The 25,991-nt window shown below is 42.3% G+C and overlaps 1 protein-coding gene across 2 annotated transcripts in view; it reads left to right on the top strand.

Annotated features, from left to right (window-relative positions):
- The window catches only part of UQCC1 (ubiquinol-cytochrome c reductase complex assembly factor 1), a 93,945-nt gene that overhangs the window by 48,195 nt on the left and 19,759 nt on the right, over positions 1 to 25,991 (top strand). For both annotated transcript variants that reach the window (XM_075072352.1, XM_075072353.1), the window contains exons 8-9: positions 21,715 to 21,792; positions 23,783 to 23,896. In XM_075072352.1, the coding sequence (XP_074928453.1) occupies positions 21,715 to 21,792; positions 23,783 to 23,896 (192 nt within the window). The remainder of the gene's footprint in view (positions 1 to 21,714; positions 21,793 to 23,782; positions 23,897 to 25,991) is intronic.

The raw sequence follows: 25,991 nt of genomic DNA, 5'->3' as shown, positions 1-25,991 counted from the left end.
AGCTCTCTTCTGTGTGTGCAACGAGTCCACAACACTTGCAGATACTGCTAATGATATTGGTTGCTTCAGTATGCAAGGGAGTGTCTCTCTATTAGGTGAACACTCTTCTTTTTTCATTGCTCAGAGAGTCCTAGGAAGTATTGATTCTGGGAGATTTCAGCTGCTCCCTCAGTGACAACTGTTCTTTTTTTTTTTTTTTTCTTTAAGTTGCCTGAAACTTTCTGAGAACTCTGTTGTCCAGGTGCTTTACCCAGTTAGTTACAGAAAGTGCACACAAGGCAGCCCCTTGTTGGATCTAGTCTTTGGAATAGATCTGAATTTAGGGGTCTCTCTGCCTCCTGTAAATCAGGCTATCCCCATTGCCCAAAACTCCCCTGAAGACTTAAAAAGAATCTTCAGAAACTATGTTGGTGGGAGAAGCTCTTCCACTGACATACTGCTGTCCACATCACCGTTTAGGTTGGTGTAATTTATGTGGCACAGGGGGTGGTTTATTCACACCCTTGAGCAACATGAATTATGCCAACATAAGCTGTAGTGTAGACATAAGCTTCTGTTAAGAGGCTTTCGGGCATGTGCACTCATTAAAATATACAAATCTTCCACTGGTCAGGTTATTTTTAAAAGGCAGTTTGTCTAAAATCAGTAAGAGATAGGGTACATTTTGAGAGGGGGCGTTTAGGGATCCAATCCCCTTTCATGTATCGTAACCTGTAGTTAATACAACTGATGCAGAAAATGGACATTAAGTTTTATATTTCAGAATTGGCATCAATGTATTTAGAATTTGCTGTCTGCTCTTAAAAATGCTGGATCATTGCCGTTAAATTAAAACGTGTTGCATTTTTACTACTAATTTATATCAGTTCCAACTCCAGTTTGACTTTGTATTATTTCATAAACTGATAGTTAAATCTCTGAGATCTGAATCTCATCTGCAAAGTTTTGGGACCCTGGAGCCTGGGCTCCTTCAGCACTCCAGAGTGTCAGCAAGAGTCAGGAATCAAAACATGACACAGCTGTAAAAACAGACAGAGAGCTTTTGGCCTCAGCAATTCTACTGGTGCAGGCAGATTTCAGATATAAATTTTACTCTGCTGCTGCTAGTACTAATGAAGTCAGTTTCTTTTGGTCGGTTTGCAGCCAGGTGTGTCCAGTTCTGTGGCTAACCAGTGCTCTTTACTTAATTTTTCCACTTGTGACATTTCTACCAAACTTAAAAAACAAACATAAAAATTGGCTTGATGCAATGGCTCAAAGTGTTAATAGTAACATTAGGCTGGGTAAAAGGCTTCCTTACGATCCTGCTCTGCCAGACATCTCCATCTTGTGGCTTACAATGAGCAAGTTTAAATTATCCAAACTGGCAGCTGCTTAATCAGTTTGTAAGGGGGAGCCGGAGTCAGTACTAGAAATTGCAACTCTTTTTCTTCCTATCAGAGGACCTTGGCAATAAAGATATTAGATTAGCTTCCATATCGTGTTTTGGTAAATCTGGCTTTAAAAAGCAAGACCGTGGTGTCTTGAGTGTATTCTCATACTCCCGAATCAGGGTGCAGTGGAGTTGATTGTTAGGACTCCATACCAGGGAACTTAGAGAAGCGGAGACGTCAGAAAATTCCTGCTCCTTATTCTTAGATCTTCCCTGGTAACATCAAGATTCACTATCATTACTCCACATAAATTGTACTCTATCTAAACACGTGTGTCAGGGACTGTTTTGAAATAAACATTCCGAATTCAGATACGTTTCTTTTTAACAAGGGTGTTTCTGGTATGATGCAGGGATACTATATGTCTGAAATGTACAAGATTTGCTTGTTCGGTACAAAAACCTGATTTGTATCAGTGCATGTTTTAAAAGTTATAAGAGATGATAGGAACAGGACGGGACTGTCCAGCCCAACATGGCAACCCTGTCTAATTTATCTTAATCCCACCTTCTTGCTTTCCCACCAGACCACTCAAAACCCTACTTCTAGATGTCTTTTGAATTCGTTTATTGCCTCTGCCTTGCATAGCACAATACAGCCTTTGTTATGCTTTCAGCTAGAGCTGTTTATACACAGTGGCCCATATTTGCTCTCAGTTACACTGGTGTGAATATAAAGTAACGCCATTAAAATCACTGGCGTTACTCCACATTTACATCAGTGTAACAGAGCAGAGTCTGGCTCAGAAACTTTGAGCATAGATTTCTGCCTCGTTCTGCCACTGTTAGGATCTGTTTTAAAAGGAAACAAATCGAGTCTTGTCCTACATTAGCCACATTCTGACTATTGGAATCCAGTTTGGGATTCATTTTGGGATTATTCACGTCATATATTACGTTTTCTTACATTTGCCACAGTTCAGTTCCAAAAGAAGCTATTCCTCCTAGAGGAGGATAAAAGATGCATGAGGTTGCCCAAGGAGTCAAGAAGCATGATCAGAATCCAGACAGGGAGAACAGGCAGCATAGGAGTCAAGATGAGAAGTACAGCATAGAAAACAAGTGTTTTATGGGAAGAGGATGTGGATTGGGGCAGGAGGAAAGTGAGTGGCCCATGAATGGAAGTGCGTTGCATGGGAGGGATTCTCATGTGAGATAAAGGAAGCTTACTGGGGAAGAGGACAGGAAGGTGGAGGTCTTGGGTGAATTGGGGGGGAAGGAACAGGAAAGTTAAGGTTTGTTCCAGACTCTTCATTTTAGTGAGGATGAAAAAGTCTGATAAAAATCCAGTTTTGAGTTAGAGGATCATTTTCAAATGCTTATTATATTTTGTGAAATCCTTGAATTTTCTAGGATATTTTAACAGGAAAGCTCCACAACCACCCTCCGCCCCCAGGAGATTTATAACTATAGTATTTAAAAATCACCTTATGACAATTTTGCAGTGTCATTTTATTCAGACCCTTTTAAAAACATACTAAGGCAATCAGAGGTGTAACATTAATGTGTGTGATTCTTTGCTTTGAATAGTTTGGACAAATGCTTATTAAAAGTTGCAGCAACATGTTTTGTGAGACTCCTTTTTAAGGTTTAAATAGTAATGTTTTGAATGTCAAAAAAGAAACAAGGTGAAGAAGGGCTCTGTGTTGCTCGAAAGTTTGTCTCTTTCACCAACAGAAGTTGGTCCAATAAAAGATACTGCCTAGTCTATCTTGTCTCTCTAATATCCTGTGACCAACATAGCCACAGTACCACTGCAACAACGATGCATTAAGAATATTACAGACATAAGAGTTACAGTGGCACAATATTACTGATGACCTAAATTAGGATAATGGAGTGTTACAGTTCTTTTCCCATAGGAGTTATGACATGAGATGACTTCAGAAGATGCAAGTGTAACCCATACTAACATCATGGGGATAGGCTACATATAGAGGTTTGAGTGTGCTGGTATTTCTGAACTAATGGGCCTAGTTCTCTAGTGTTTTTAGATACAGAGGTCCTGGATTCAGTCCTTACAAACCTGTACTGGGATTTGAACTACTGTGGGATGAGCTTCCTTGGCAAGGAGGAATGTGTAACCCATGGTAATGAATTATGCCTTTTCTAATGGCTGGACCATTTGCAGCAATGACCTTAGTTGGGTTGTCAGGATCTAAAAGCATGAGTCTCTGCTGCTTGAGCTGAAGCACAAGGGCCACTCATTCATAGGATTTAGCAGAATTATAAGCACCCAGCCATTACACCATATTAGCATGGGTTATCCAATGTTTTCAGCAGAGGAGTAGGTTTGGGATGTTAGGCTCCCAAGATGTGCTGATGATTCAGGGGAAAGATGTCAGCAGGAATGACATATTGAGGGAGAAGGGAGTGTGAGAGAGAGGGAGGACTGTCACAAAGATTAGGAGGGTGGCTCTTGCAGCACTATAGTTAAGACTGAGCAGAGCTTTGTGTTCAGAGCTGAATTTCCAAAGTACTCTAAAATCCACGTGTATACTTGTATTGGCCCTCAAAATTGCTTACACCACTTGAAGTCTTAGGGTAGAGTTAGTAGTGCAAGTGTAGGCTCATTTGGTCAATGGATTCCCGATAGATATCCCTCCTAAAATCACCTTATTTTCAAATTTCCTAGTTCTTATCATGTATTTTTGTCCATAGCAAGGGACTGTCCTGCGTTCATCCATATAGGCAAATAGTATTGAAAACAACTATGCCTCATCGGGTTCCAGGATAGATAGTAGATTGTGTGATACAAATTTGGGGTTATTTGGTCTAGGAATTTCTGAGATAAAGTCCCTCCCTCGAATGACCTGTTTTAATTTTCTAAGTGTTGTAGAATCAGGCACAGCACTGAAACAGCCAGGTAGCTAAGAATGAAACTCTTTTGGTGCATATCATAGGTACATGGTGTTGAGACCAAAGGAGAGCTGTGATCATAGAAACTGTGCCCAGTCTCAGCTCATTGGCCTGCCCTTGAGCTTATCTAGTGTACTGGAGCTGGTATAAATTGTGCAGATGTGTTGGGTCCTGATAGGGGCAAGCAGTCTGGGGCTCTCCTTGGGGCCTATAGCTGGTAGCTGAGAGGCTGTGAGAAGTGCCTAGGAAACCTCCCTGCAGCACCCCCTTATTCTCATAACCCCCCAACCCCCCCAGTAATGCCCCTCTAACTACCCCTTCTCAAAAAACATGGGAAAATTCATATGCGAAACCCATTGTTACAGTGGAGTGAATGTTGCTGGCACTCAGCACTGCTCTGTGCTCCTTGAGCCCTTTGAGAATGCAAGAATTTAAATTCCAAAACTCAAATGTTTCCAAACTAGGAATTGCAGAGCTAAGGTGATACTTCTCACACAGCACAGCCACACTACCATCACTCTGCCCCATGAGGATGGCAATAGGTATGGGATATAACAGTACGTACCCATTCATAACCAAACCTGTCATTGTCAATGTGCTCAGCACAATTCCATATAGCAGTCCTACTCTTCCTGTCCAGTGGCCCCTCACTTGTACTCTGTGCCTTCTTTACCAGGCTTTCTATTATTGTGCCTGGCATCAATATTAGAACTCATGGTTATCGGAGGAGACCTTCCAAACAATTACCAGTAAATTGAAGGTCACAACCCTCCAGCACAGCGATAAGCACACTCGTAATCAGCTGAAATGAAAGTTCAATGCCCTTGCACTTCGCAATCACAAGGCATATTATAACCAAGTGGCAGATAATGTTGAAATCAGTTTAGCCAGGGGAGATTTAAAGCTGGCATTCAGCATGATCTACAACCTCAGCAGTCAAGAAGTAGTCGCAATGAACAGCATCCTGAATGGCAGCCAAGGCTGTCCATGTAAATTGGATGACAACATAGAACTGTAGGACTGGAAGGGACCTCGAGAGGTCATCTATTCCAGTCCCCTGCATTCATGGCAAGACTAAGTATTATCTAAACCATCCCTGAAAGGTGTTTGTCTAACCTGCTCTCAAAAATCTCCAATGATGGAGATTCCACAACCTCCTTAGGCAATTTACTCCAGTGCTTAACCATCCTCTCATGCTGGATAGAACATTATCACAGCGCCCTGAACCACCCTCCAGCTGCTGCTTACTCAGAGCTGGACAATTTGGCAACCACTTTGGTTTTGGACCCAAGACGCTTGTATTGATTCACCAACGTTGGATGAAGTGAAGTCCACCATCTGCAAATTGAAAAATGGACGTGTAGCTGATGCTGATGGCATCCCCTCAGAGCTGCTAAAATGTGCTATTGACCCTGTAGTGGAATCCCTTCTGGCCATCTTTCACCTGGCATGGAGAACTGCAACCTTGGCAACCACCTGGAAGGACAGTATTGTGATCTCATTTTATAAGGGCAAGGAACCATGCAGCGAATGTAAGAGCTACAGGCCAATCACCTTGTTATCCGTGCCAGAGAAGGTGTTTGCACATATTCTACTGGTGCATTTGGAGCCCCTGCTGCAGCAACAGCATCGCATCCAACAGTCAGACCTTACGAGAAACAGGTCCACATTAGATGCCATTCTGGCCCTCCGCTTCTTGTCAGAGATACACTGCAATTTCAAGAAACCCCTGTACATAGCCTATGTTGATCTTAAGGCGGTGTTTGATTCCATTGACCAAGTCACACTATGGATCCATTGACCAAGTTGCACTATGGACGACCTTAAAGAGCATAGATGTCCCAACCACTTTGCTGGATTTAATTAGCAAGCTGCATAATGGAACTATACTAATTAATCAGATGGCAGCACCTTTTAAATCAGTATCTGGTGTCAGGCAGGGCTGTATCTTGACTCCTGCACTCTTTTATTGGGCAATGGATTTCATAATGCAACATGTCTTCAGGTTCATAGGCATTAAGATCGGTGATCTCTCTCTCTCTCTCTCTCTCTCTCTCTCTCTCTCTCTCCCCTAGACCTTAACTATCCTGATGACATTCTTCTAGTACAGAGACCCAACAGGTTTTGTGAGGCACTCTAGCAAGTGGAGGAGGAGCCAGCAAAGGTTGGCCTCCATGTTTCTTGGTCAAAGACAAAGTTGCAAAATCTAGGATCAGGTCCACCCACGACGCAAATCTCTTTGAATAATGGAACTGTCGAAGCACTCTCCATTTTTTGCTATTTGGGTTCTATACTCACCAGTTCCTCCAACTATCACATGGACGTTCTCTACCAGATTGACATTTCAGTGTCTGCCATGGGTCATCTACAATGAATATGGAATCAACATCATTTCAGCATGACAACTAAGTTCATGATCTATTTGAGTTGTATCCTCTCCATACTGCCATACGGTTGTGAAACATGGACGTTATGCCGCTAAGACTGGGCAAAGCTGGAGGCTTTCCACACCACTCAGACTGGGCAAAGCTGGAGGCTTTCCACACAGAATGCCAATATTGTATATTGGGCATAAATTGGAATGACTTAATTTGTAATGCAGACGTTTACAATCACTCCAGCCTACTGATTCTGGGGCCATTGTCTGCAGGTGGCATCTTACGCTTTTCGGACGTGTCGCCAAAATGCTGCAAGACATTCTGGTGAATGCAGTTCTCCTGGTGGCTTATAACATCCAGGATAAAATTCCACCAACTGTGGAGGCAGCCCAGAGTCAGACCTCCTATTATGTGAGTGCATCAAGTCTGTTCCAGTGTTCGACTCTTGGCCCATTAAGCCCTTGCAGCTGCACAGGAACAGACCAAATGGAGAATGATTACTAAGACTGACTGTTCTGCTAATCATTGAAGAATGAGAAGATGATGATCATATCAGGCTAACAGGCCTGTAGTTACCTCAGTCATTTTGAATATTGGCACAGTATTAGCTGTTCTAGTCTTCTGGAACTTCCTCATTATTCCATGATTTGTTTAATATCCACATCAAATATTACATAGTCCTGCCTTGAGTGCAGGGGACTGGATTAGATGACCTCTTGACGTCCCTTCCAGTCCTACACTTCTGTGATTCTATCAATAGTGCAGAGGGCTTCTCAGTGAATTCTTTTAAAATTCTTGGGTGTTAACATCCTCCCTAATTATTACTGGATTAAAAAATATTTATCACTGTAAAAAATGAATACATCATCCAACTTCATTCACATACAGAACAAAACTATGTACTGAACATTTCTGCCTCTTTCTGAATTATTACTGACAATTTTACCATCCTTATCTAATAATGAACCTGTACGATTTCTAAGTTCTATTTTTCCTGATACATTTTTAAACATCTTTCCAGTTGTCCTTTGGTTATAGAATTTTCATTGATATCTTTAGCTTCCCTTATCAATTGTCTATATTTCCTAACTGATAATTTATAATCAATGTAATCAACTTCTCCCTTTGTGTGTGTGTTATATATTGGTTCAAAGAAAAATTATTCTCATTTTCACTTCTCTTCCTCATCAGGATTGTTTTAACCAAGAAGTGTCCTTCTGTGATTGTGAGGTTTTGGTTTTTGCACATCTAGTAAAATATTCTTAAACAAGTCACAATTATTTTTCAAATTTTTAAGTTTAAATTTATTCTCCCAATCAATTTTGCTCATATTTATTTTCAGGTTTTTGGTTATTGGAAATTTGAAAGCCCTGTGTATGGGTAGTGTGTGCATATTACTCGTCAGGATTATATTTTGAATGTAATTAGGTTGTGATAACTTGTACCTAGGCAACCACTAATTTTTATTTCATGATCAGTCTGTCATATCCATCAGAATAGGGTCTAAGAATTACCACATGTTGGTTGTAATATTTTATGTAATGGAAAGTTATCAATGTAATTTTTATGAACTCCAAAGATGTTCTTCTATTGGCAGCCTGAATCCTATAGACTGTCCCCCAGATTGAAATCCCCCATGATAGTGCAGATTTTCTTTCTTCATCTTAAATGTTTAAGGAGCTGCTCATCCTGTTCCTTCTTCTGATTTAATGTCTATACCAGACCCTCAGCAGATCCATTTTATGATATATTGGTTAGAACATTAATCTGTAAGCATTCCATCTCTAGTGCCTCTGAGTTTTCAGATCAGTCAATGATACTCAGTTTACCTGGGGTTGAATACAAAATCCACACAGAAACTTCAGCTTGTACAAAATGCAGCAGCTTGCCTTGCTAACAATAGTTTGATAAGAGCACATCACACTGGTGCCTCTAAAAAATACTACTGGCTAAACTAAGGAATGATTGAGAATAAAATCTTCTGAGCAAATTTAGCATGTTCCTTAAGATTTGTATGCAGTGGCAAGCAGCACAGCAATCTGGTTCATAACTAGTTCACTGTATATTTAATTTGTTGCTTAATTTACTTAACGTTTGACTCCCCAATTAACAGTTTGCTGTGCACAGCCAATTATTTATGACCCTCCATTTCTTACTATGGCTCTCATCTCACCCAGTCTATGCATTCTTTCCTCTCCTTCTCACTCCCTGTCCTCCTGTCTGCTACCCTCCCTCTTGACAGCTAACACCAGCTTGACCTTCTCCCCTCTCCCACTCCTTTCATATCACCCACCACCTTTTACTCCTCCCTCTCCCCACATCCATATCTCACACTTTCCTCTGCTGATATCTCCATACCTCTGCTGATATCAACCCCAACACCGGTCCTCCCTCCCTCCCTCCCCTCTCCTTTTCCTGCACCTTTTTCCATCACTACTTCCATCCCAGTAATCTCTTTTAAATCTCACACTTGGCCCATCCTCTCCCTCCTTCTCTTCTCCTGCTCCTTCTGGATCACCTGCTCCATTTCCAAAAACATCCCCACCACCCCATGACTACTTCATGTCCCACTCCTTCCATCTCCTGGCCCTCAGGGTCTCTTCCTCTAGCACCATCTCTGAAGATGCTCTGTAATACAGTGGCCTCTTGTTCTGTCCTAGTCCCCATTCTAAAAGAAAACCTGAAGAACAGGAGGGAATCACAGAATCATAGAAATGTAGGGCTGGAAGGGATCTTGAGAAGTCATCAAGTCCAGCCTCTGTGCTGAGACAGGACCAGATAAACCTAAACCCATCCCTGACAAGTGTTTGTCCAACCTTCAGTGACTGGGATTCCACTACCTCTGTTGGAAGTCTATTCCAGAGCTTAACTACCCTTATAATTAGGTTTTCCTCATATCTAACCTAAATCTCCCTTGCTGCCAACTAAGTTAATTATTTCTTGTCCTGTCTTCAGTGGGACACGGAAAACGATCGCCATCCTTTTTATAACAGCCCTTAACATATTTGAAGACTATTATCTGATCTCCCCATAGTCATCTTTCTCCAGACTAAACGTGCCCAGTTTTTTTTTAACCTACCTTTCCTTACAGGTGAGGTTTTCTAAACATTTTATCATTTTTATTGGTCTCTTATAGACTCTCTCCATTTTGTCCACATCTTTCTTAAACTGTCAGAATTGGACACACTACTCCAGGTGGGACCTTACCAGTGCTCAATAGAGTACGCCAATTACCTCCCATGACTTACATATGACAATCCTGTTAATACACCACAGAATATTAGCCCTTTTTTGCAACTGCATTACATTGATTCATATTCAATTTGTGATCCACTATTCTCCCCAGATTCTTTTCAGCAGTACAGGCACATAGACAGTTTTTCCCTAATTTGTAGTTGTGCATTTGATTTTACCTTCCTAAGGGTAATACTTTGTACTTGTCTTTATCAAATTTCACTTTGTTGATTTCAGATCAATTCTCTAATTTATCAAGGTCATTTTTAATTCTAATCCTAATCCTGTTCTCCAAAGTGCTTGTAACCCCTCCCAGTTTGGTATTGTCTGCAGATTTTGTAGTCATACTCTCCACTCCATTGTCGAGTCATTAATGAAAATATTGAAGAGTACCAGACCCAGGGCTGACCCCAGTGGAATCCCACTTGCTAGGTACTCCCAGTTTGACAGCAAACCATTGATAACTACTCTGAGTACAGTCTTCCAACCGGTTGTACATCCACTTTATAGTAATTTCATCTAGAGCACATTTTCCTTGTTTGCTTATGAGACTGTCATGTGGGACTGTGTCAAAAGCCTTATGAAACCAAGATATATCACATCTATGGCTTCCCCCATCCACTAGGCCAGTAACCCAGTCAAAGAAGAAAATTAGGTTGGTTTCGCCTGATTCATTCTTGACAAATCCATGTTGGCTATTCCTTATAACCCTATTATCCGCTAAACGCTTACAAATTGATTATTAAATAATTTGTTCCTGTATCTTTCCAGGTATCTAAGTTAGCTGACTGGTCTACAATTCTCAGGGTCCTCTTTTTCCCCCTTTATAAAGACATGCCCTTCTCCAGTCTTCTGGAACCTCACCTATCCTCCATGAGTTCTTGAAGATAATTGCTAACAGTTCCAAGATTGCTTCAGGTAGTTCCTTAAGTACTCTAGGATGAATTTCATCAGACCCGACCAACATGACTATACCTAACTTATCTAAAATATTCTTTAATCTGTTCTTTCCCTATTTTGGTTTGTGTCCCCCCCTCCCCCCTTTTTTTTGTTAATATTAATTGTGTTGAGTAGCTGGTCACCATTAACCTTTTTAGTGCAGCCTGAAGCAAAATAGGCATTAAACACCTTAGCTAACCCATCAGTTACTGTCCAGTGTTTATATTGTCTCTTTTTTGTGCCCCACATTTTCATCTCAATCCTTTTTACTCCTACTGTATTCAACAGATAATTTACAGTCTTCCTCTATTCCTCCTTTTTGTCTTTCTAACAGCACTTAGCATTGCCTAAACCCAGAGCCCCTTCTGCACCCCAAACCCCTCATCTCAGGCCCCACTCCAGAGCCCTGAGCCCCTCATGCACCCCAACCCCATGCCCCAGTCCTGAGCTGCCTCCCGCACCCTGAACACCTCATTCCTGGCCCCACTCCGCAGACCTCACCCCAGACCCTCAATCCTCTGCCCCAGCCCTGAGCCCCCACACACCCCCCAAACCCCTCATCTCCAGCTCCACTAGGTCGTGGGCATCAACAATTTTCTTCAACTGGGTCCCCAGAAAAAAAGTTTGAAAACCACTGGACTAGACCATCTGTCTATGCGTGGGCTAGAGGAGGAGAATGTTGTCCCTGTCCAGGTTTAATCTATGTCTTCTGGTCCTTTTCAGTAAACTGTTTGTAAAGAGACTTTAACCCTTTATTTCCATGATCATTTATTTAGGAGCCTTTGGAGTTTGCTTATTCACAACAGTACCAAGTCTGAATGAAATACAGGAGTTAGTTATATTGGAAACTTAAATATTTTCTACAACTGTGTTAAATGCTGTCTTTGAAACAACCTGTTTGAACAAGCCATCCCCAGCATTCTGGAGCTCTTACTGTACAGCTTTCTTCAGGGTTCATTTTCCTCCCTTGCCTTTTACTTGAGGGCAGAACTAGGGAAGAGAAATAATTTTTATTCACTTCAGAAAGGTTACAGTAATAAAGAAACTCTTGTTAACATCAGAGAACATGGCAGCCAGGAGTTTTCACAGTCTGGCATTGTTTATTTTACCAGCAATTTGGAACCTTCTGCACTCTTAAAATACTGGCAAGAAAATATTTAACTGTTAACTGTTCTGTGGCTTACATATGTGTGATACCCTGGGGAGGAGAAGTGCTTAGGGAGATAGGTTTTTCTCTGCCTATGAATGAAACTGAAAAGTGCAAACTACCAGTGTACGGAAGCTGAAATCAGTGTGGTGATTCAGATGATGAAGTCTCAAGTCTGGCACAAATACAGAACTCATGGTAGGCTATGTGATGGGAGGCCCAATGGGTCCCACACGGACAGGGCAGGCATGGTAGGATGTGTGCTGGGAGGTGCAATGGGCTGAGTACGGATACGGTAGATAGGTCGTGGTGGCTGCAGTGATGATTTTCAAAATTAGTGTTCTTGATGGCATAGAATTTGCCCAGGCCTGAGTCATCTGATAAAGGTCAAAGCAGCAGTAGAGGTCCCCATCATGAAGCAGGCACATGGATTACTCATTCATTTCCATGACATTTGGCAGTTTTTACCCCATTCTGGATTTGAATAAAGTAAACTCCCTTCTCTGGGAGTTGTACTGTTGGATGGAGATTGAGTGACTTCCTGTTCCTAACCAGTATTGCCTCATCTATCCAGTCCATCAGATATCTCTTTGATTCTAAATTCTGGGTAAGAACTGGTGATTGTTTCCTTTTGAATGGCTGTGGTGTCCTGCCATTTACCAATGCTGTGGCTCTAGCTACAGCTTCCTGAAGCGAGCAGCTCTTCATCCACCTTTATCTGGACAATTGGTTAGTATGAGCAAAGAGGAATCGGTCCTGACAGTGAGGAAGGTGCCATTTTTTCTAGAAACTCGTGAGTAGGTTATAAACTGTGCCAAAGGCAGGGTTTTCTTTCACTCAGATTAGTTTATCCTGGTCCAGCTTTGATGCTCAGGTCAGCAGTATGATCTTTTATTTCAGAACATCCACTAGCCTATACCTGTCCCCGGTACAAATCAGAACGGGAAGAACTGTATAAAGAAGGAACCAATCAATACCTGGAAAGATCAGCAAACAACTAGTTAGAATTGACCATACTAAGCAAACGTCTAACTCATGGACATTGAGATAAAGTTGAAACAGAGAAGACCTCAGCCTCATGCGGATCAAAACAACATCAATGAATAGTCTCTTCACAATCATATTACCAATGTGTCACCCATTCTGGTCTGTGTCATAGAAACATTGTTGACACTGCAGGCCCAGTGCTAGCTTATCTTGTACGCTCAGGCTACTATGTACACCACAGATGCAGGCCTAAGAAATTGTGTATTTCCTTCTAGGTTCAAAGAAAGAAAGGATTTACTTAGTGGCATAAAGGGCAAAAATATGAAACACCAGTGTCTTTGAAACTGAGTTTAATCTAATCTGAGGCCACAAACATTTAAAATGCCTTAATCATTATGGCATCACTACGGGGCAGAGTAAAATGTGTTTTTGTACTTCAATTGTGTATTTCCATACCTTAAAATATTTGTATTCATTTTAAGTGTAACCTTAACTCAGCGTTTCTTGGGTTTTCAGTGTTTGGTTTGGGGATAATTACAATATCCCTGGAATGTTTAGATTTGTTTCAATATTAAATTTCATTATGATGGATAAAGATGAATTGATTACTCAACAAAATATTAGTGGTTGCCGAGATACTTGTGATCAGGTCCTGGTTACACTCATTTTGTGCAAACAGAATACAGTTCCCTTGTAATTGTGCAAAAAAGAATTAGAGCAAAATGTGTTTGGGGAAAAAAATAAAACTGAAAAGCATGACCAAAAATTGGGATTTGTTTAAGAGTTTTGCTTGATGCCCAAAAAGCCACAATTCCTTAGCGGGGGGGGGGGGGGATGCTATTTCAGTGTATAAAATAAATCTGCTTAAGCAGATGTGAAAGCTGTACTCAAGAACAATAAATCATTATATAACAAACGGGGAAGACGAGGAAGATGGCAATTAATATAGCTCTAAAGTTAAGAAATGCATGGTAGACAAAAAGTTAAAGGTATCAATGAAATGTCAATGTAGAGTTAAAGACAAGAAGGTTTTTTAATGCATATCAGGGAATGAGGGAGCGGAAGGAATCATAGTAATGGTGTAGCTCCGTTATTATATGGGAGTGGCACAATTGTCAATAATGATGCAGAAAAGCCAGGTGTATTCAATAAATATTTCCGTTTTGCATATGGAACCCAAATGGATGATCTGTCTGTACCATTGTGGTGGGGTAACTGAGCCACCATCGTTAAAGTTGCTCAGTGATTTTCATTTTAACAGAGGTTAAAACAAATTCTGTAAAATCTGTTTTGAATTACAGTGTCAATTTCAAATGCTTATTTTTGTTTATGAACTGCTTGAATTTTGAAACCCAGTCTGACACTTGCTGTAACTAGTTCAAAAAACGTCACATGACCACAGTTATTCCAGTTTCTCATTTCTCTTCAGACTCCTTTAAAAAAAAAAAAAAAAAAAAAAAAGAGCAGTCTGTAGTAGTAAATTAAAAGTGTGTTATTCTTTGCTATGAGTAGTTGGCAAGAATATTTATTAAAAGTTGCAACATGTTTTTATTAATAGTTATTAAGGTTTAAGAAGTGACTATTTTGGGATGTCGGCATAAGAGGTATATTGACACAATGTTATGGATGGCATAAGCTATGATGATGGCATAGTGTTTATGTTAATACAATGACAGAGGTTTTTTAGATGGCATACTCTTACTGCTTACTATGCTGTGATACTAGAAGGCTTCTGAAAATGCAGTTATAACCCATGCTAACACAATGAATTATCTTTGCCACCCTCTAAGGGATAGACCACAGACAGTGTTTTATGGGTCTGCTGCAGCATCTGAACTAATGGCTATTTGGCTCTGAAAGCACTGGCCTCTACTGCTTGAGCTAGAGAACTAGAACCATCAGCTCAGGGACCAAGAGTTGACTCATAAACCTCTATACATGGTCTAACTGTTTCAGGTGGACAAAGAGCCCCAGTGTACCAGTGAGGTTTACACAGTGTTTCCAGTAGAGGAAGAGGTACTGCACAATTTGGAATAACTATTATATCTTATAGTGATGGAATACAAAATGTCAGTATAGTAAATCTTGCTCACATCACTGAGACATGGTTCAAGGCCACCCTCAATTCTACCCTAACATGGTTAGTCCCCATAGGATACTCTATATATCACAAAGCAAGGAAGACTCCAGAATGCACCAGAAAAAAAAGAAAGAGGAGCCAGAGTAGTAATCTTGTTCCCCTCCAGTGTTTCTCTCCAGTCTGAGATGCAGAAGATACTCCACCTAGAAACAAAACATGATCTGTGGGGCAACGGACAGAAAGGTTCCTAGGACTCTTAGTGATGTAAAGACCCTCAGCTGGGAACCCTGTCATCTTTCTGAAGGAACTTACAGAGCTGCTGCCCAGCATGGTACTGGAATCCCCCAGATTCTCTCCTCTCAGAGACTTCAACCTTCACACGGACAATGCAAAGGACACGGTAGTACTTAATTTCATGTCGCATGTAGAGCTCATGGGGATATCCTAGGCAGTCTCTGGACCCACACATATAGCAAGACATACACCGGATCCTTGCATCAGCCTAAGAGTGGATTTTGGAGATACTACTAACATACCACACTACTGGTCTCATCGCCTCCAGCTGGCAGACTTCCCTCCTTCCCAGCACAGTAGTGAACAACCAAAGCTTGTCCTTCCCCAAGACTCCTGTACCTCTAGGTTTAAAACTCACTGTAGGAGAACAAGCCACCCAAATAGAAGGTGCCGATGAATTCGTATAATAGTACCGTCAGTCACCTGATGTTGATTACCATCAATGCCTTGGTCCTATGGTACCCATTCTCCCCTCACCAGTGGAGAATATGACCAGGGATCACAGAAGAGCAACAGCAGATGAGTTTGAGGCAGAAAGTTAGAGTGCCAGTGGCACAAAAAGGATTCTGAATCTATCCACCACAAACAGCTCTTACAGAACTTTGCCACTGCAATAAAGGAGCAAGATGAGCCTTCTACTTCTCTGCAATTGATGCAGCACAGTCATGGCCAGCAGAGCTATTTCAGTCACCCAGACTGCACAGCCCAGATGCCAGCCCCAAGCCTCAACTGCTGTGAAGAGCTGTCAGCGTATTCTACTGATAAGATCAACTGAATATGTATGGAGCTAAGTGGGAAAGAAAATTCCATCCCTGAGCTGATTGTATTATCTACCCTACCAACCTTGAATGTGTTTGGCCCCATCACACATGCCAAAGCTCAGGAAACCCTGAAAAGTATTAGAGCCACAATCTGTGAATCCATGCCCCTCCTGACTGGTGAAAGCCAATGAAGAGCAACTATGTACACTACTAATGAAAATAATCAGTGCCTCCTTTAGAGAAGGACACATACCAAACTCCATGAAAGGTACAACAATAGTTTCTCCAGTAGTCAAGAAACTAACCTTTGGACAACACTCCAACTACTGTCCTGTCTCCAGCCTCCCAGTCCTAGGCAAGACAATTGAGAAAGTAGTAACCACTCAGCTCCAAAAAATGAGATTAACCAGCATCCTGGAAGCCTCACAATCAGTGTTCAGACCAGAGCTTAGCACAACGATGACTCTAATGATACTGAAAGATGATCTCCTCATGGCAGTAGACACAGGTAAGTTCTCCACACTCATACTGCTGGACCTCTGTGCAGCCTGTGAAACAGTGAACTGCAAAGTTCTACTAACCCACTTATGTGACGTAGCTGGAGCACATAATACAGCACTGCAGTGACTCCAGGCATTCCTTCCCAGCAGGGTTTAGAGAGTTGTGATTGGTATGTGGGCCATGAGTAACGAAGGCCCTAACCTGCAGGGTTCCATAGAGAACCATACAATCCCTTTGTCTTTTTGAAAGCTACATGAGACCACTGGGAGAGAGCAAAGCTGCCAATGGTATGCAGTTACCACCTCTGCTTAGATGGCAGACTATGTCTACAAGAGATCAGCTCTTTGATGAGGATCGGCTGGCTCAAGCTGAGCCTAGGCAAAATTGAAATGCTGCTGTCCAGAAAGGGGAAACACTGTGAAGAACTAGCTAAGACATTATCTCCACTTCCATGAGGGCTCACAGACCCTGTTCATCTAAGTGGTGCAAAGTCCCAGATTATTATTCAGAGATTCCAAGGCCAGAAGGAACCATTGTGATCATCTAGTCCAGCCTCTTGCATAACACAGGCCAGAGAACACCTCAAAAATTATTCCTGGAGCAGATCTTTTAGAAAAACATCCAATATTGATTTTTAAATCCACCATGACCCTTGGTACGTTGTTCCAATGATTATTCACTCTCTCAGTTAAAAATGTACCTCTAATTTCCAGTCTGAATTTGTCTAATTTCAACTTCCAGCCATTGGGTCTCTGCTCAATTGATGAGCCCATTATTAAATATTTGTTTCCCATGCAGATACTTATATATTGTAATCAAGTCACCCCTTAACCTTCTCTTTGTTAAGCTGTATAAAGTGAGCTCTTTTAGTCTATTGCTATAATGTCACTTAAGGGCAATACGCATTAACACAAACTCATAACAGCAAAGGCATGTCCAGTGTAAAAAACTCTTTATGTACTACTTTAACCTCCACACATTATGTTCAGTTTCACTTTGAAAGTGTGCCTCTCTACAAACAATTTCAATGCAACTTCAGCACATACAATAACACAATACACTCCACACATTCCTAACCATCAAACTAGAATGCAAAACCTTAACTCTGACTTCATACTTCTCCCTAGGAAAATCATAGAATCATAGAACTGGAAGGGACCGTACATCGTACACTCCAACAATGCCTGGATGTCTAACAGTATATATGTCAATGTGCTGAAGTTGGAGTTAAGGTTTTGCATTCTAGTGTGTTGGTGAGGAATGTGGTATGTATATTGTGTTACTGTATATGCTGAAGATATAAGGGAGTTGTTAATAAAGGGAACAGTCTTTCAGCAAAAGTAGTGAATATGATATTAAAGCATGTCAAAGGAAGATACGTTAGCCGGATATTGCCTTACTTTTAAGCATCTGTGTAGGTGTGGGGGGACCCAAGCTTTTTTAATTTGTTTTGAACACAGATTTTTATTTGTGAGGATACAGGCACTGGTGCATGGATGGCCTAATTCTGGTAACTGCTTTAAGATGGGGCACTCCAGAGTGTGAAGGAGCCATACCCCGGGAGAACTCAGATGTTTTTGTTGTTTTTAGCAATTTTAACTCATTTGAAATTCTCTAGCAGCTTTGCTGTTTGAGAATGGAGTGTAAAAGAGTCCTTGCAGTCATCACCGTCAAAATCCAGCCTGTGAAGTGTGCCCGCGGTGAGAAAGCAGATAGGAACAAAAAGGGGAATGGTTTCCAAAGAGCATTGATTTTGATTTACTTGGTTCCCTTGTTTTATAAGAGAGGCTGTTTCTCCAGTTATTTGTGGTTATGCATTGTTGGCTGCATTCCTCAAAAATAGTATATCCCTTTAAATGTAATTTTATTGCCTAAGATATTCCCCCATCCTCAGTCATATTTCATATTTCAAAATGTTTGTCTCTAAGATGTACTTATTGCCATGTTTGTTTAACTTTATCTCGTTCGTTAATCCATTTCTTACTAACCTAAAGCCGCTGCTTTTCGTTTTTAATATAGTAACTTGCTTCCCTGGGGATGTTTAGTCCAAGACTTGTCCCTGTAATGGGACTGTTTGTTTTCTTTACCCCATTGCAGTTGCCTGCTGTAGCATTTGTAGTATGTGTTAAGTAATCCTTAAGGTAACATTTTTATTATGTCATAAAAAGTGCATGGCAAATATATTATAACTCATGGAATTTGTTTGTTTAAAAATGGAAGGATAATTTATTGAGTGTGTTACATGAGACCTGCTCCCCTATTAGAGTGTAGAAGTGCTGCTTATTTAGAAGTATGTTCTATTGAGAAAAACCACGGTCTTTGGCATGCATAGAAAGTATGAGCGTGGTTGGCTAGAAGTGACATCATAGTTTATGTACTCAATAAAAATTTAATTAAGTCATTACAGGAGTTGCAGTCATCATTTAGCCCTCTGATTTCTTCTGTTTAGTTTTTTATTAAACATTCAGTAATAGCCAGTCACCAAATCTTGATGGCCTATAAAATATCTGCATGAATTTTAATAGCTCATATAAATGGAAAAATATGAGTAACTGACATAAAAGGAACATTTTCCTTGTGGTTGCATTACATGTATTCTTATAAAAATCAAATTATGAAAAAGGATAGTGATTTAATGGAAGAGTATGTAAACAATAGATCTGATGGCATGACATAAAATAATTAGCGTTTTGAGATAGTAACTATTATATAGGCACAACCACTAAGGCTATCGGGATATTATGGGGAGTTTGGTGACATCTTTGATGAAACTCCAGCAGTCTGTGCTATCATCAGAGTTCTGAGATTTTCTTATAGGTGTATTCATAATTTTTCTTTGCTGTGTAGTGTCTGTATTTGACATGGTATTGCAACCCTCAAAACAGTAATGCACTTTGCATAGTAAACACATTTTTTTAAACACTATACAGATCCCCAACATCTTTTTAAAAAATTCTTGTTTCCATCTTCGGTGTCACACCTGGGAGAAGGGTGGCATTTATTTTATTTATTTATTTTGGACAGTTTTGAAGGATAATCAAATGAGACATTTTTAGATGTGAGCATTTGGAATCTGCCTGGTCTGGGCAGAATACAGGAGAATATCTTAGAATGCTGGCCATACATAGGCAGTCTCGGGTGTTTGTGACTGAGGTTTGGGGGATGCAAATAAGCAGAGACCATATGGGGCTTTTTTGGTCCCTCTCTCCACACAATGTCAGAAGACCCTGTCAGAGCTCCTTTTGAGAGTGTCCCTTAAATATGTCATATAGGTCCAATATAGGAAAGAATCTTTCCCAAGTCCTTGCCAGTTAAAATGCAGCTATATCTATGTGAAGAAAATGTTTTCGTTCTAAACTGTTTGGGGCAATTTGTATTGACAAAAAGAAAAGTATAGATGAAAGAAGACCCAGCATGAGTCTCACTTAGCCATCCCTTTGAGTGTCTGGCAGTCCAGTTCTTCCTTGCACAGTTAGGCAGCTCATAGCTCTGCTGACACAGGCCTCAGTCCTGCAAGCTGATAAACAGCTATGCCCAAACTAGCAATTACACCTCTACCCGGACATAACGCGACCCAATATAACACGGATTCGAATATATCGTGGTAAAGCAGCAATCCGGGGGGGGCGGGGCTGCGCACCCAGGTGGAACATAGCAAGTTCAATATAATGCAGTTTCACCTATAACGCAGTAAGATTTTTTTGGCTCCCAAGGACAGCATTATATCGGGGTAGAGCTGTATTTAGGAATCTGATTAAATTTAGCCTGTGGGTAGTCCCAATGACTTTAGGGTGCCTACACACCTGCTTAAAATTTAACAGATTCTTAAGTGCTTTGTTGGATCACTCCAGAGGTCTAAGCACCTTGTAGAATTGAGCCCATATATGTTAGTTTTAGTTTGACTGCACAGTCTCAGACAGCAGCAGAGCCACCTCATTCAGTCCTCGTATCTGTAAGGCAGAGAGAAAACAAAAAAGGAGGATCAGAGAAACTGAACGACCTGGTAACTTGCACCCAAGAATTTTTAAAAATTGGCCAAGTAGCTCTCTGAGCCATTGATGCTAATATTTAACAATTCTTGGAATACTAGGGAAACCCAAGAAGATAAGGGAAAAAAAATAATGTTAAGGCAATAATTTAAAAGGGTAAACACAATGACCCAGGAAACTGTAGGCTAGGTGGCCTGACATGAATCCTGGGCAATACATAGGCTGACATGGAAGCACCCAGTATTAATGAAATGATGGTAGCATGACTAATGCCAATCAGCATGGCACTTATCAAACAAAGCAATATTAATTTTTGATAAGATTACTGGGTGAAATTCTGTGACTTGTGTTTATGCAGGTCAGACTAGCTGCTGCTAATGGCTTTAATGTCTGTTAATCTGTGGAAGCAACAGTAACAGGCAGTTTGGGGCCAGGCCAGGGCCGGCTCCAGCTTTTTTGCTGCCCCAAGCAGCAAAGAGGGAAAAAAAACAACAAAAAAACCCCGCGATCAGCGGCACTTTGACGGTTGCTCTACCGCACCACGTCATTCTTCGGTGGCAATTCAGCAGCCGGTCCTTCCCTCCAAGAGGGACTGAGGGACCCACCACTGAAGACCCAGATGTGCTGCCCCCTTCCAAGGGCCGCCCCAAGCACTAGCTTGCTGCACTGGTGCCTGGAGCCGGCCCTGGGCCAGGGAGGAGTTGACAGGAATTGGGAGGAATGTGAGACTAATGAGAGAGCATCCCAGGCTGGGGACTCTCCTACCCTCTGAGCACACAGGGAAGATACTGTTGGTAGTTTTCATTTCTACAAAGTCTGTGCCAACTTATAATGCCTTATATATACCTCTCCACCCCGCAGCCTACATGAACCACACTGCTCCCGCCCCAATCCTGCCCCTCACAGACCGCAATGCTCTCATTCCCTCCTCCCCCATGAACCCCATTGCTCTCACCTCCCTCTGCCCTGAACCCCACGGACCATGCTGCTCTCCCCCAACCCAGACCCCCATGGACTGTGCTGCTCTCCCACCATCCCCACGGGCTGCACTGCTTTCATCGCTCCCATCTCTCAGGACCTGTACAGATTACCGTATATTGTTTTATTTTTCAGATTGATTCTTTTACTCTAAAACAAAGTATGAGAAGCATGACAGAAAATTTCTATGCAGCTATATTTGGATATGATGAGGTAAGAGCATAGAGTCAACCCTGCCTACATCTAGTGCACTGTTTTCTCCAGTGCTGCTGAAAGCTAGGTGCTTCACAGGAAGGAGTAAACACCCAAAATATACATCCTAGCACAATGGAGACAGAATTCTTCTGGCCTGTAGCAGCTGTGATCAGTTTGTTCTTTGAAACCTGACTAATGAGAGCCCTTCTAGGAGGGACAGCATGGTTTGCTGGCTGAGGCATACATGGTCTGCTGGCTGAGGCTTTGCGCTACCACGTATGTCAGTATTAGGTATGTCGCTCAGGGGTGTCAATAAGCCACCCCTGAGCGACATAAGTTACACCGACCTAAGCGCTGGTGTGGACAGCACTGTCAGCAGAAGAGCTTCTCTCTCTGACATAGCTACCGCCGCTGGTTGGGGGTGGATTAATTAAGTTGACAGCTTAGAGCAGCTACACAGAGAACTTGCAGCAGTGCAATTGCATCAGTGCAGCTACGCCTCTGTAAGCTCTCTAGTGTAGCCATAGCCTGAGTGGCAGGACGTCAAGATTCTCTTCTTGGCTCTGCCACAGACTTATTGTCTAACCTTGGGCAAGTCACTTTCCCCCTCAGTGCCTTAGCTGATCCAGTTGTACAGTGGATATGATATTTAGCAAGCCTGTCTAATGACCCAGAAGGGTAAAAATGCCCTGATGTATGTAAGGGCTTTGTGACTCTCCAATGGAAGGCACTACATTAAGGGCAAAGTGTAGCTGTTATTTCTTTTGCCTGAGCTGATGTCACTGCAGGTGCTGTACTCATTCATAATCATTTACTTTAGTTTTTTATTTAGCTGTTTGCCTTATAAACAGTGAGTTCTGCAAGGTATTGGACAGCAGATGCATCAAGATCTTTCCTTTTATTGATTTTTAAGTGTAGCCAGGGGATGTAAATGTGTGTGTGTGTGTGTCTCTCTCTCTTTTTTAAACCCACCATTATATTTTAAAACCCCCACAAATGTCTTGTTAAATAAAGATCAATATTTGCCTTTAAATGTTAAGCTAATTTTTACCTAATGCGTGGCTGATAGCAGCACCCAGCAGAGGACATGCATTCAGATGTTGCAGGGATAGTCACCATATAATCTAGACAAGTGGCTCTCAAACTTTTTTTTACTGGTGACTCCTTTAGCATAGCAAACCTATGAATGTGACCCCCCCCTTATAAATTAAAAACACTTTTTAATATATTTGACATCATTATAAATGCTGGAGGCACAGCAGAGTTTGGGGTGGAGGTTGACAGCTCGTGACCCCCCATGTAATAACCCCACGACCCCCTGAGGGGTCCCAACCCCCAGTTTGAGAACCCTGATCTAGACAGACAGCAGAGGTTATGAAGAACACAGACAAATAAGTGCTACAGATCTGAATCCAGTGAAAATTAACTAAAAAAAATCCAGATAAGCCTAAATATCATGGGATTACCCTGGGCTCTTGCATCACAGGCTGAGGTGAAGAGCAGCGCCTTATTGGCCTTCTCAGCAACAGTTATGTCATATGTCCTTTAGCTCCTGTCCTTGCCCAGCATCATCGCAGTCCCCCCCATGCTGTGCAGCAATGCTGTCTAGTTTCATAAGGCGTAAGGTTTTGCGACAGTGATCCCAAAAGAGAGAGAACTGGTTTACCAGCCCGTACACAAAATTTGCTCTGTATTTTCTCCAGAATCCACTAATCCGGCCATTTCTTTTGGACTGTTGTGTTAAGCAGCTGCACACACGCCTCAGGGAGAGGCAGATGTATGGTGTATATTGCAGTGTTGTTGTAGCTGTGTTGGTCTCAACATGTGGAATATAGACAGATACGAAAAAGAGACTGCAACTCCAAGAGTGTGGGGCTGTAAGAGGTGTGTAATAAACTGAGAAGATCCAGTCAGACACCAGGTAGTTAAATCTCACCCAAGTTTTCCACTTGGTGTTTACATTCTCTCCGTGTACAATGTCCAATCCTTCTCTCACTCCTTCTTTTAGGGGATTTTGTCTGATGACCACGTACTGGCAGCAGCCCTTTGGAGAAACTTTTTCAACAAGCACTGTGAGGACCCCAGGCAGCTGGAACTGCTAGTGGAGTATGTGCGCAAGCAGGTGAGCAGTAGCTCAGAGCATAGCCTCTCTTACTGTTCCTAGGAAAGTAAACTCTGTATTGCTTGCTTCTCAAACAGCACTGCACAGGGCTGATTACAGAAATGAGATTGTCCAAGAGTTTCGTAAAATCCTGTTCCAGTTTCCCTCCCAAGTGACACTGTCTTAGTCCCTTCCTTCTACTGGAGCTTGGTGCCTTGGGTGTCTCCCTGGAAGATTTGCTTTCTTATACTGGAGCTGGTCACAGCTTCAGATTTAAGGTTGAGGTAGAGGTTTTCAGTTTAGCAGGAACTTTAAACCTTTAGTTTCTAAAACACCTATAAAAGTGGCAAAATAATGGAATTAAGGATGTGAACTTAGGCTGATATTTCAGTTGTTCATGGTGGTTTGATGAAAATGGATTGAGACTGAAAGAATAGTAAGAGATCCCACATAATCTCTTTTCATATTTCTCACTAGATTATTGCACTTTTTGGGGCCCATTTTACAAGAAATCTGAAACCCTGTGGGCTTTACTACACATACAGCTGTGCAAATGAGAAAACAGATTTTAAAACATTATTTGTACTTAAAAAAGAATGAAAATCTGTAAATGATAGTATGGCACGCCAAAACTGAGGTTTCCACATTTCACCAATTCACCACACATGTGATTTGCCGATACATGTTTCACACTGGCAGAATGGAGAACCATAAGGACAGAAAGCACAGCAGGCAGAACTGCTGCTGAAGCTGCTTCTGTTGCCCCTAATCTGCAGAAGTCCATGAAACATGCCAGCATCTTTTCAGAAGTGAGTGACCATTATAGACTTTTTACAGAGATTCCCTTCCACTTTTATGGCAGATTCTTGCCATAGCTACTTTCAGTTTTAAATAGGCATAAAATGCTGTTGAAACGAAGAGCCTTCTGAGACCCACCACTGCTTCTCACTCTTTTCAGGAGGGTTAAGACAACCAGGAACAGAGTAAGCATTGCAGTTTTTCCCTCTCATTTCCATGAAGGTCCACTTTCATAGACTCAGAGAAAATTAGGGTTGGAAGAGACCTCAGGAGGTCATCTAGTCCAACCCCCTGCTCAAAGCAGGACCAACCCCAACAAAATGAGCCCAGCCAGGGCATTGTCAAGCTGGGCCTTAAAAATCTCTAAGGATGGAGATTCCACCACCTCCCTAGGTAACCCTTTCCAGTGCTTCACCACCCTCCTAGTGAAATAGTTTTTCCTAATATCCAACCTAGACCTCCCCCACTGCAACTTCAGACCATTGCTCCTTGTTCCGTCATCTGCCACCACTGAGAACAGCCGAGCTCCATCCTCTTTGGAACTGTCCGTCAGGTAGTTGAAGGCTGCTATCAAATCCCTCCTCACTCTTCTCTTCTGCAGACTAAATAACCCCAATTCCCATAGCCATGGGCGGCACGTTATATACCCACGTGGTGCCCGGGCACCAGCGATATTCAGAGCCCAGGGGCCCAGCTCAACCAATGTTTGGGGCTGGGTGACCTCACCTGCCACCCCCCCCATGGCTCCCCCAAGTGTCCCCCAGCTCCCCCTTGTTGGCCCCATGCACGTCCCTGGGCCCCGGAGGGAGCAGAGCGTCCCTGCCTCTTCCATGCAGCTTGCCTCCCTGCAGCAACTGCTGCCGCATGCTTCATAGAATCATAGAATATCAGGGTTGGAAGGGACCTCGGGAGGTATCTAGTCCAACCCCCTGCTCAAAGCAGGACCAACGCCAACTAAATCATCCCAACCAGGGCTTTGTCAAGCCTGTCCTAGTGACCCCATCTCAACTGTCAGGGCAGACTGACTCTAAGCCTGCCCTTCCCCCAAGACCCTTCCCTTTTCCGGTGGGACCCTCCATCAGCACAGCACTCCCTCCCCACCCACAATCACTGCTCTTGCCCCATGCTGGGCAAGGAGGCAGCCCCATCCCCCACCCCCAGTGAGGCTACAGTCAGGGGCAACAGCAGGGAAGGAGGCGCATGCTGCACCCCCTGGCACCCACCATGGGGGAGACAAGGGAGATTCCTGGATCTGAAAGGGGCCCTAGGAGCACATGCAGTGACAGTGGTGGGGGTGAGTGTGCTGCTGGGGGGGGGG

This window comes from Chelonoidis abingdonii, chromosome 14, assembly GCF_003597395.2.
Source record: "Chelonoidis abingdonii isolate Lonesome George chromosome 14, CheloAbing_2.0, whole genome shotgun sequence".
Taxonomy (NCBI): Eukaryota; Metazoa; Chordata; order Testudines; family Testudinidae; genus Chelonoidis; species Chelonoidis abingdonii.
This window is presented reverse-complemented; position numbering and strand designations above follow the sequence as displayed.